Source organism: Piliocolobus tephrosceles, chromosome 4, assembly GCF_002776525.5.
Source record: "Piliocolobus tephrosceles isolate RC106 chromosome 4, ASM277652v3, whole genome shotgun sequence".
NCBI classification, from domain to species: Eukaryota; Metazoa; Chordata; class Mammalia; order Primates; family Cercopithecidae; genus Piliocolobus; species Piliocolobus tephrosceles.
Genome location: NC_045437.1, coordinates 158,164,458 through 158,177,295, shown reverse-complemented (window position 1 = coordinate 158,177,295; position 12,838 = coordinate 158,164,458). Strand labels below are relative to the sequence as shown.

The window sequence follows — 12,838 nt, the reverse complement described above, 5'->3', positions numbered from 1 at the left end:
CAATACCCTGATTTCCTATGCCTATCTTTAATCTCTTAATCCTGTCATCTTTGTAAACTGAGGTGGATGTGTGTCACCTCAAGACCCTGTGATGATTGCGTAAACTGCACAAATTGTTTGTAGAGCATGTGTGTTTGAACAATATGAAATCTGGGCACCTTGATAAAAGAACAGGATAACAGCAATGTTCAGGGAACAAGGGAGATAACTTTAAACTCTGACTGCCGGTGAGCCGGGCAGAACAAAGCCATATTTCTCTTCTTTTAAAAGCAAATAGGAGAAATATCGCTTAATTCTTTTTCTCAGCAAGGAACATCCCTGAGAAAGAGAATGCATCCCTGAGGGTAGGCCTCTAAAATGGCCGCTTTGGGGACGGCTGTCTTTTACGGTCGAAGACAAAGGGATGAAATAAGCCCCGGTCTCCTGTAGTGCTCCCAGGCTTATTAGGATGAGGAAATTCCCACCTGATAAATTTTGGTCAGACCAGTTGTCTGCTCTCAAACCCTGTCTCCTGATAAGATGTTATCAATGACAATGCATGCCTGAAACTTCATTAACAATTTTAATTTCACCCCATCCTGTGATCTTGCCCTGCCTCCATCTGCTTTGTGATATTTTATTACCTTGTGCAGCAGGTGATCTCTGTGACCCACACCCTATTCATACACTCCCTCCCCTTTTGAAAATTGCTAATAACTTGCTAGTTTTACGGCTCAGGAAGCATCATGGAACCTGCTGACATGTGATGTCTCCCCCGGACACCCAGCTTTAAAATTTCTCTCTTTTGTACTCTTTCCCTTTGTTTCTCAGATCAGCTGACACTTACGGAAATAGAAAAGAACCCATTTTGAGTATCGGGGTGGGAGTTCACCCAATAGCACCCAGCCAACAGAATTTAAAATAATGGAATGGATGACTTTACATGAAGGGAGTGTGTATATAAAGAAGAGCGTTCAGAACTAAGACCCAAAGAGGATAACACTTACAGGTCTGGAAAAGAAAGATCCAACATAGAAGAATGAGAAGGAGCAGCAGTAAGACAAGAGAAGAAAACATCTCTAAAAAGAGAAATGAGTCAACTGTGTTGAATGGTGCTGAAAATTCAAGTGTTCATTAGATTTGTCAATATGGATATCCTGACAAGAACAGTTTCAGTGGAGTGAGTGAAAGCCTAAACCAGGTTCCAAAAGATAAAGGGGGCAAAAAGGAAGTGGTAAAGCAAATGCAGACAACTCCTCTTTTTTGCTGAGATGGGGAGCAGAGAGGAGATGGAAAGGGACAACTGGTTTTCTTTTAAGATAGACGATATTAGAGAATTGTATATACAACAGAAACAACCTAATAGGGATGGTGAAAATAAGCACCTACTATGTTCCAAGTGCTAGGAATACAATAGGAACAAGATGGATACAGGCCCTGCCCTTAAGAAACTAAATAATGAAAAAGCTATTACAGATTATGATAAGTTATTTTAGGGAATCAAACTTTTCCTTCAAATATAAATTCGCTTGAAATCCTCATCGTGAATTATATTTCAAGTGCACAAAACTATGACAAAAATTATTTCAACAAATATTTTTCAAACATTTAATATGCTTAATATGTGTCTGTGCTAGAATCCAGCAATACAATAAAGAACAAGACATAGTTTCTGTGTTCAAGGACTTTACAGTCTAGGGAGAAAAAACAATTGACAGGCTGGGTGTGGTGGCTCACGCCTGTAATCCCAACACTTTGGGTGGTCAAGGCAGGTGGATCACTTGAGGTCAGGAGTTCAAGATGTGCCTGGCCAATATGGCAAAACCCTTGTCTGTACTAAAAATAGAAAAATTAGCCTGGCATGATGGTGCATAGCTAGTAGTAGTAGTAGTAGTAGTAGTAGTAGTAGTAGTAGTATGAGCTACTACTCAGGAGGTTGAGGCAAGAGAATCGCTTGAACCCAGGAGGCAGAGCTTGCAGTGAGCCTAGATCGTGCCACTGCACTCCAGCCTGAGTGACAAAGAGCAAGGCTGTGTCACGCAAAAATAAAAATAAAAATAAAAAATTGACAGGCAATTATAGTACATTTTGATAAATGCTATGATGTGGGAAACTCTAGATTTTGATTGAGTCCATTAGTCAGGATGTTCTACATTGCACATGATAGAAAACCCAAACAAAACTAGCATAAGCAAAGAATGAAATTGATTAGCTCTCATAACTGGATGTAGTGCAGATGAACAGTTCAGGCACAGCTTTATCCAAGGACTGCATCAATGGTATTGAGAATTCAGTTTCTTTTTCCCATCTCTAATTTTTCTGTGCAGACTCTATTCCCAGGCAGTGTTGCCAATTGTGGACATAAGCCAGCTGCCAGCAGCTTCCAGGATATATCCTTTCAGACAAAAGTCCAAGAAAAAAAGAAAAGTCTGTCCCAGCATTCCAAGAAAAAAAGCTCTGATATTTAATCCCAATAGGATCAGTTTAGGCCTTGGACCCATCACTGAAGCAATTACTGTGCCAGAGTTGAGAGAGCTAACGTGAATTGGCTTATGCCATGAAAGGCCTACCCCTGGAACTATGGGTGGGATCAATCCAACCTAAACCATATGGCTTAGAAATGTAAAATCCAGCCGGGCGCGGTGGCTCAAGCCTGTAATCCCAGCACTTTGGGAGGCCGAGACGGGCGGATCACGAGGTCAGGAGATCGAGACCATCCTGGCTAACCTGGTGAAACCCCGTCTCTACTAAAAAATACAAAAAACTAGCCAGGCGAGGTGGCGGGCGCCTGTAGTCCCAGCTACTCGGGAGGCTGAGGCAGGAGAATGGCGTAAACCTGGGAGGTGGAGCTTGCAGTGAGCTGAGATCCAGCCACTGCACTCCAGCCTGGGCAACAGAGTGAAACTCCGTCTCAAAAAAAAAAAAAGAAATGTAAAATCCACTTAGGATAAAGTTAGAAGGAAAATGGATAGATGCAGGGGAAGTCACGACACATGTCCACTACCAATATCCATAACAGAGACAAAAACTTGGGATCAGCTGCACAGACATGGTAACTAAAGCCATGAGTATATGAGATCACCCAGTGCAAGTGTTGCATGAGAAGACCCAGGACAGACCCCCAGGAAACACCAAAACTTAAAGATTGGGCAGAAAAAAAGGAGCCTTTGTAAGAAATGGAAGAGTGAGCTAGAGATGAGATGAGGGCCTGGAGGCTTTCACAGAATGTTTCAGAGAAGTCATTCTTTTCTAGAGGCTTTTAGGAAGAAAGTACTAGTCTATATAACATCATTAGCTGGAAGAAGTTGGGTAGGATCAGAACTGAAAAATACCCCTTAGATTAGCATCAAGGAGGTTGCTGGAAGCCTTAAGGGGAACAATGTCAGTGGAGAAACAAAGCTAAGGCCAAATTATGTGTGTTTGGGTATGTTTAGGAAGGGTAAAAGGTGAGGGGTCTGTGACAACGTAGAAAGCACGCTCTTTAAGAAACATGAATGCAAACGGATGAAGAATGACGGGTTAGCTAGAAGAACATATGGAGTCAAGGTAGGATTTAACATGTAAGATGATGAAACAGTTTAAAATTCAGGTTAGAAAATAAGAGTAGAGCAGTAGAGGTTGAAGATAACTTTTATCTGGAAAATTTGGGCATCACACCCTTTATATAAACACATATGCTACATATACAACATAAAAGGCTATTCATAACTTAACAAACCATGATGAATGACATCTTGGAGAGGTAGGAAAAAGTACCATTCTAGTTAAAAATTTAAGAATGGAAATGACATCAACTTTCATGTACTTTTTTTTTTTTTTTGAGATAGGGTGTCACTCTGTCACCCAGGCAGGAGTGCAGTGACATGACCATGGCTCACTGCAACCCTGCCTCCCAGGCTCAAGCAATTCTCCCACCTCAGACTCCTGAGTGGCTAAGATTATAGGCAAGCACCACCATTCCCAGCTAATGTTTGTACTTTTCTTGTAGAGATGGAGTCTCCCTACATTGCCCAGCCTGGTCTCAAACTCCTGGGCTCAAGTGATCTGCTTGTTTCAGCCTCCCAAAGTGCTGGGATTATAGGCATGAGTCACTGTACCTGGCTCTTTCACACACTTTTAACTGAACTTTTGGGGTACTTATGACCTGAGATTTGTTTTGAATGAGATAAAATTTTAAGATACAATTTTAAATGCTCAAAAATAAAGTTTAGTTACATGCTGAAGTAAAAAGGGTTGTTGCATTAACCTTTTTTAGATCGCAGCCTACATTGAAAATAGATGAAAACTATGAACCATGAACCCCTCACCCCATATTCTTTTTTCATATTCTTCCAGGGAGATTCACTGAAAGACCTCTGAGGCCTGGAACAGATATAAGATTAAGCACAGAACCTTTTCCAAGGACTTGCCAATAGGATTCTTCTTTGGATTTCTCATGTGACCAGCCAGCAGGCTTCTTCTGCTTTCCTTTTTTTTTTTTTTCTGAGACAGAGTCTCACTCTGTCACCCAGGCTGGAGTGCAGTGGAGCGGTCTTGGCTCACTGCCAGCTCTGCCTCCCGGGTTCTCCTGCCTCAGCCTCTGGAGTAGCTGGGACTACAGGCACCCGCCAACACACCCAACTAATTTTCTGTATTTTTAGTAGAGACGGGGTTTCACCATGTTAACCAGGATGGTCTCGATCTGCTGACCTCGTGATCCACCTGCCTCGGCCTCCCAAAGTGCTGGGATTACAGGTGTGAGCCACTGCACCCAGCCTTTCCTTGCTCTTAATCATAATTGAAGTTGTTATATCCTCCACTCCTAAGCCTTGAATGCCAATGCCAATTCCAATTCCTTCCTCCCTCCGACCTTTCCTTGTGCTCTAATCTATAAAACAAAAATATTGAATGTGCCTTTTCTGGGGAGAAGAAAAAAAATATTATACTCAAATACTCCTGCCCCATATCTTGGCTCTATCACTTCCTAAATTACATATCCCTGGCCAAACATTTACCTCTCAGAGCTACCTATATTTTCTTCATCAGCAATGTGAAACTATCAAATGTTTATTTCTTCCAACCCCACCAGGCCGAATCCATGAATCAACTATTATTCTTTCTCACAGGAACCTACCACCTGATTAGAAACTAGCAAATAATTCATTCTCATTCTCTCTCATCCTACTTGATATATAAACTGCTTGAAGGCAGAGAAGAGGGCTTCTATTTCATTCCTTACTTCCCCACTGCTTATCACATTTCTTCTTTTAAAACCACCACAAGAGTTGCTGACTTAGTTGAGTAATAATTTAGAACACAGGTCTAAATTTTATGCTAGCCTCCATCGTTAACGTTTTCATCTATGTTTCTTCACAACTTTTCCATATTTCATCTTCAGGTGAAATCACAAAATCACAAATAGCTTTGTTAGTGGCTTAAAGCCTTGTCAAATCATTATAAGAGTATCTTCATAGGAATGCCTTGTTAAAAATGAATACTATACAGATTATTTAACTGCAAAATAATTCATAGATGTTACAATCTTTCTTAATCCTGAAGTTTTGAAAATTTGACTCTTACGAATATATAATATTAGTAAAGCCCTTTAGCATCAAAGACTAATCAAGTTAAAATCTCTCCAAGTTATACAACTGGACTCTGTTCACTGTACAGGATTATTGCTTTTTAAGAAGGGAATTGTTGAGATACTGTAAGTTATATTACCAAATTTTAAAAAGTCCTACAGATAGTATTAGCTAAAGAAGGTTTTTGTTGGGATAAGGTAATGTATTAAACAGTGTAGGACTGATTATACATATTATACATTCCCTGCTTCAGCAAACCTTGAGTATAGAGTTTCTTTCAGTCAGACCTGAAATTAGGTCTCTCACTCATGTGGTTTCAATTAAGTTCTGTTAAAAATAGCTCGTAATATAAGCATTTTCATTTTTAGTACTTCAATAACTTCACTACTTTTTTGTTTTGTTTTTTGTTTTTGTTTTTCTCTACATTGCTTGAGAGAAAGATTTACTACTTTTAATCGTACTAGCAATAAACTTTGAAGGAAAAAAAAAAATCAAAGGAAGTTACATTGTACCCTGGCATTGTCTTTTTTTTTTTTTTTTTTTTTTCCTTCTCAGACCTCTCAGGGATGAAGTTTCTTTATGAATAGCTAAAACCATCTATTTTAGTGTACAGTCTTCTAATACCAATGATTTGGTTCTTTATCTTGTAATATAAATACATATATTTAAGAAGCATATGGAATAATTACTTTTTCTTAACTGATTAAAAGTAAATAACAAGAACCTCAGTAGAATTTCAACACAGAGATATATCACAAATAACTGGAGAATTTTTTATTTTTAATTTCATATAATTTCAGGCAGACATTCTGCTTTATAGACTTTGACTTCACATTCCTGTCTTCAAAGTAGTGAAAATTCAGCCACAGCTGTTTTTTCATGCCATTTTTATTATGATATCTGGAGAAAAAAATATAACAATAGATTACTTTGTACACAAGCAGGTGTCCAATACTTATTAATAACCAGTCTGCAGGGGAGAGGGCACTTGATGCCCAGGTCACTCTAGTTTCAGCCCATCAAGCCTTAGGAAACAAATCCAGAGGCCACTGAAAAAAAAAAAAAAAAAAAAAAGCAAAATTTGGCACATCCCTCATCCCTTCTAGGGCATGCTGAGGACATGTTCTCTTTGGAGAAGCAAGGAAATCTGCTCAACAACATTCTGGTTGAAAGCCCAGCAAAACTTGCTATCAGTGGCCATCACAGGGCCTTCAACCCCAGCTTTGTAACCTGGAGCACTTGATCCAGTTGTTCTTTTCATCCCTGTCCTCAGCCACCACCGAGGAAGAAGCCTCTCATATTCTCTTGCCCACCCTTCCTTTGCATTTTCCTACCCTTTATTTCAGTTGAACCCAGGTTCCATCCCGAAGACAGGACTGCTTCTGGTGCCTTTGCCCCCACATCTTGTGCCAAGAGATCCAGAGTGGAACCAGCTTTACCTAGTTAACATTGCCACTTTCATACTATGATATACCTCATCTCTGGCCAAATCAGCCTATATCAATGGCTCTGAAATTCTGTTGCATCTAAAACTATCTAGGAATTTAAAATCCTGATATCTAGGCCATCTTCCATACCAATTAGATCAGGGACCCAAATATCAGACAACCAGGAAGGTATGATGTGCAGCTAAATTGAGAACCAGACACCTGTATCTTTGCTATTCAAAGTGGGGTCCATGGACCAGTTACGTCAGCATCATCAAAAAGGTTGTGAGAAATGTAGAATCAGCAGTCCCATTCTAAATGTACTGAATCAAAGTCCCCATTTGAACGAGATCCTCAAGCAATTCACAAGTACATTGAAGTTTGGGAAGTGCTGGCTATACTATACTACTCTTTACTACTCCCTGTTTACTGACCTCAGACACTGCTCACTCATTGAAGACTTTGGAAATGGTTCACAGTCATCCTCTCCACATGAACTTCTGAGTAACTTCCCAAGTGGGTAATCAGCCCACCCGACTATCTTGTCTCACCTACCCTTCAACTTCTCAGTCTTCAAGTACACATCCAAGGCCATGACCTATATTTTCCCTTGCCATCACCTACAGTGCATCATTTCAGACACTTCACAATACTACAGACCCAAAAGTCATCTCTAACTACTATTCTTTCTTACCACCCTGCACTACTACCTATGTTAGTCACTAAGTCTTGTCAATTACACCAATAAAAAATTTCTAGTTTAGACTGGTTCTCCTAAATCCTACAGAAATCCTAAATCAGATGCCTGAGGCGAAGACCTGAGAATCTGCATTATTTATAAGTTCCTCTGGTGGTCTGAGCACCACATTTTGAGATACACTAGCTCAGATACTTATTTTTTCAACTTTGCTCACTGGAACTTTTGCAAAACTCCCACTTGGCCTTTTTGTTTTTAGGGTCATTTCTTCTCAAATCACCCCTATACCTCCTGTGAGAATGAGCAAATAAAAAGTAAATTTGGGCCAGGTGTGGTGGCTCATGCCTGGAATCCCAGCACTCTGGGAGGCCAAGGTGAGCAGATTGCTTGAGCCCAGGAGTACGAGATCAGCCTGGGCATCATGGTGAAACCCGGTCTCTACAAAATACATAAAAATTAGGAAGGCATGGTAGCAACTGCCTGTAGTCCCAGCTACTTGGCAGAATCACTGGAGCCTGGAGGGTCGAGGCTGCAGTGAGCTGCGATCACACCACTGCACTCCAGCATGGGTGAGAGAGCAAGACTCTGTCTCAAACAAACAAACAAAAACACATATATGCCTCCATTGGGCTTGTTTTACATATCTGACTTCCTCTATGAGACTATAAACTTTATAAAGACAACTATGTCTTTATATCAGTATCACCAGCAATTATTTCTAGCATATGACATCCAGACTCAACAAATGTTTGCGAATGAGTGAACAAAATAACTGGAGAACTTCATCTTTTCATTCTATAACCACATGACACTAAAACAAGAGATTTAAAAGGCCTCCAGGATGTTGAACTAGTTTGATTTCTTTATCCCCAAGGCACTGGCTGGCATACTTCATCTCTGTATTTTCACTAGAACAATGGTTCTGTGTCAAAGACTATACACACTTACCTGACATGTGCTTTACATGAGGTGGCATAACCAAATTTACCAACAATGACACTAACCAGTCAGCATATTTTAGGCTTTCTGCAATTTGATAAAAACCAAAGAACAGGCTGGGTGCAGTGGCTCATGCCTGTAATCCCAGCACTTTGGGAGGCCGAGGCAGGTAGATCATGACGTCAGGAGATCAAGACATTCCTGGCCAACACGGTGAAACCCTGTCTCTACTACAAATACAAAAATTAGCTGGGCGTGATGGTACGTGCCTGTAATCCCAGCTACTCGGGAGGCTGAGGCAGGAGAATCAGTGAACCAGGGAGTCGGAGGTTGCAGTGAGCTGCCACTGCACTCCAGCCTGGCAACAGAATGAGACTCTGTCTCAAAAAACAAACAAAAAAACAAAACAAAACAAAACAAAAAAAACAAATACAACCAAAGAACAGTTTTCAAAAGGGAGATGAAGAAGGCTAAACTTGAGAAATTAACCTAACCTATAGAAACAAATTATCATATAATGAGTGACTATTATATGTCACACTCTTTACAAAGATTATCTTAGTCCTCACAACAATTATTTGAGGTAAGAACTACTATTTTACCAAGATAGGAGGTAACAATTCTTTGAGGTAAGAACTACTATTTTACCAAGATAGGAGGCTAAAATTCAGAAAGTTTAAGGAACTTGCTTATGTAATAGTTAGAATTTGAACTTGGGGATGTCCTATTCTTAAGTGATTTCTACTACCATCTTTCAGATACTCGAATTGATATGTTTCCACTTCATTTGTCATATATCTGTGTGAATCTTCTGCCTGCTATTATTATCTAGAAAATCAAACTTCTCACTAAAGATGACATATGCATCCAGTTAAAGGCTGTGATTCTACAGTACTAGCCTGAGAGATTAATTCATAACACATAATTTATCGTCTCTTCTAGAGCTCAAAATAAAATAAAAAATTTTTTTTAATTTACTGTAAGGATAGCTACAGGTTTTGTCTGATTAACCAAAAGGTATTATTAGACTTCTCTAACACCTCAAAGTTAAAAGTGTCCTCTCGGGTTCCTACAGTGTCTTGTTCTAGTTCTGATTCTACAAGTAATAAGCTCTATGAACTTGGGCAAGTCACTTAACCTGGCCACGTCATTTTTGTTATATGTAAAATGAGTAAAATAAACTAATGAAATGGTTCTCAAATGTTTGTGCTTACTGGAATCACTTTCAAAACGCAGGTTCCTGTGCCATCTCTAGAGATTGTAGTTTACCAGGTCTGTAGTTATTCTGGTGGAGGTGGTCAGAAGGACCGCGCTTTGAGAAACCTTAGACTAGATGTTTTCTACAGCCTCCTTTATCTGGCTGTCACTATTCCAACGACTTACCCATACCACCTCCTGTATCACATCTCTTTGGTTCACTTACACCATTGTTTTTTCTTTAATCAGCATAGTGCCAGTTATTAATGAACAAAAAGCATACTGATCACAGTCCTAGACTGAAATTCAAAGGAATTTCACCCTGTAGTCCTGATTAGATTACTGCCAAAATAGCTAAAACTTTAAATGCCAGGACTAAAAATAGGCTGCTGCATGTTTAAAATAACATGATCACTAGTTAGCTTGGTGCTTTGCTATTTTTACTGAAGGAGAGAGACAAGTGGCCAGAGGTTGAAAGGGAAACAGGAAGCAGCTGTTATGATGAGAGCCTAGAAAGAGGCCAGGAGATGGCATCATTAGTTCATTACTTCAACACTAATGGGGAGGGGAAGTGAGGGCAGTTATCTCTGTAAATTAAACTGAAAAACTTCAGTCTGAACACTCAAAAGAACCTCCCAGACACACTTTGGTTCTGATTTGTTGCATACTTAAGTCCAGAATTTTGACAATATCTAATGTCAGAAACTAATATGACAGGCCAAAAAGATCAAATTAAAAGTGTTTTTAGTGTTATTTGTAAACTTTTTCTTTTCTTTTTTTTTATTTTTGAGACGGAGTCTCACTCTGTCGCCCAGGCTGGTATGCAGTGCTGCGATCTCGGCTCACTGCGACCTCTGCCTCCCAGCACCCGTCACAACGCCCAGCTAATTTTTGTATTTTCAGTACAGACAGGGTTTCACCATGTTGGCTAGGCTGTTCTCGAACTCCTGACCTCAGGTGATCTGCCCACCTCAGTCTCCCAACATGCTGGGATTACAGGCATGAGCCACCACGCCTGGCCAACTTCTTTTTTTTTTGTTTTTTTTTTTTTTTTTTTTTTGAGACGGAGTCTTGCTCTGTCGCCCAGGCTAGAGTGCAGTGGCCGGATCTCAGCTCACCGCAACCTCTGCCTCCCGGGTTCACGCCATTCTCCTGCCTCAGCCTCCCGAGTGGCTGGGACCACAGGCGCCCACCACCTCGCCCGGCTAATTTTTTGTATTTTTAGTAGAGACGGGGTTTCATCGTGTTAGCCAGGAGGGTCTCGATCTCCTGACCTCGTGATCCACCCGTCTCGGCCTCCCAAAGTGCTGGGATTACAGGCTTGAGCCACCGCGCCCGGCCCCAACTTCTTTTTTTTGAGACAGAGTCTTGCTTTGTTGCCCAGGCTGGAGTGCAGTGGTGCGATCTAGGCTCACTGCAAGCTCTGCCTCCCGGGTTCATGCCATGCTCCTGCCTCAGCCTCCCGAGTAGCTGGGACTACAGGTGCCCGCCACCACGTCTGGCTAATGTTTTGTAGTTTTAGTAGAGAGGGTGTTTCACCATGTTAGCCAAGATGGTCTCGATCTCCTGACCTCCTCGTGATCTACCCACCTCGGCCTCCCAGTGCTAGGATTACAGGCATGAGCCACCACGCCTGGCCCAGCCAACTTCTTCTTAAAGTATAACAAATACGCAGAAATGTACACATATGTACAGCTTGATAGGTTTTCACAAACACAACATACCTGTGTAAACAGCACTGAGATAACGAAACACAACATTACCGGCACCCTAGAATTCCCCCTTGTAATCTCTTCCAAGTAATGCCCCCACTCCAACAAGGGCATCCACTATCGTGATTTCCATTATAATTTAGTTTTGCCAGGTTTTATACTGTATGTGAATAACATTAAATATAGCCTACTGGGTCTGGCACCCTTTGTTAAATGCATCATTATGTGTGTAATTGTGTATATAACATGTAATATGTAACAGTTGCATATAACTTTATATTGTTGATTTTCACTGCTATATAACACTCTAATGAATGAATATACCATAGTTTATCCATTTTGCTTAATGGGCATTTGGATAGTATCCAGCTTGAGGCTATCATGAACACTGATGCTATTAATATTCTAGTAAATACTTTTTGGTGACACATATATACATTACAGTTGGGTATATTCCTACAACTGAAATTGGTGGGTCTCCAAAGGCTCTCCACCTTTGTAATTTCCAGAGGTCAAGTAGTATAAGGGACATCCCTATTAAAGTGAAGAATGAGGTGTTGCATCTGGCACCTCCTATAACCAAAAGGGAGACACAATGCCTAGTCAGCTTTTTTGGATTTTGGAGTTAACATATTTTCTCATTTAGATGTGCCACTTCAGCCCACTCACCAAGTGACCTAAAAAGCTGCTAGATTTGAAGGGAGGCCCAGAACAAAAGAATGATCGCAACAGGTCGAGGTTGCTGTGGAGCTGCTCTGACAATTGTGCCAAATGATCCAGCAGACCAATGGTGCTTGAAGTGTTAGTGGCAGATAGAGACGCTGTTCGGAGCCTTTGGCAGGTCTCTGGTGAATCTTTCTGATGGAGTCTCGCTCTGTCACCCAGGCTGGAGTGCAGTGGCCCGATCTCAGCTCACTGCAAGCTCCGTCTCCCAGGTTCACGCCATTCTCCCGCCTCAGCCTCCTGAGTAGCTAGGACTACAGGCACCCGCCACCATGCCTGGCTAATTTTTTTGTAGTTTTAGTAGAGACGGGGTTTCACCATGTTAGCCAGGATGGTCCCGATCTCCTGACCTCATGATCCGCCCATCTCAGCCTCCCAAAGTGCTGGGATTACAGGCTTGAGCCACCACACCTGGCTGATGTTTAACTATATTCTAGAGTGGTAGCCAATGATTTGGCTGTATGGTCAGGGACTTGGAAAGAACATTGTATTAGTCAGGGTTCTCTGAAGGACAGAACTAATAGGATATATATATATAATAGGATATATATATATATATAATAGGATATATATATATAATAGGATATATATATATATATA

At 40.9% G+C, this 12,838-nt stretch overlaps 1 protein-coding gene across 1 annotated transcript in view; it reads right to left on the bottom strand.

Annotated features, from left to right (window-relative positions):
* Positions 1–6,173: 6,173 nt before the first annotated feature.
* MEIKIN (meiotic kinetochore factor) overlaps positions 6,174–12,838 on the bottom strand; it is a 135,776-nt gene continuing 129,111 nt past the window's right edge. The window contains exon 13 of the mRNA XM_023196731.2: positions 6,174–6,443. Coding sequence (XP_023052499.1) covers positions 6,421–6,443 — 23 coding nt within the window. The 3' untranslated portion in view covers positions 6,174–6,420. The remainder of the gene's footprint in view (positions 6,444–12,838) is intronic.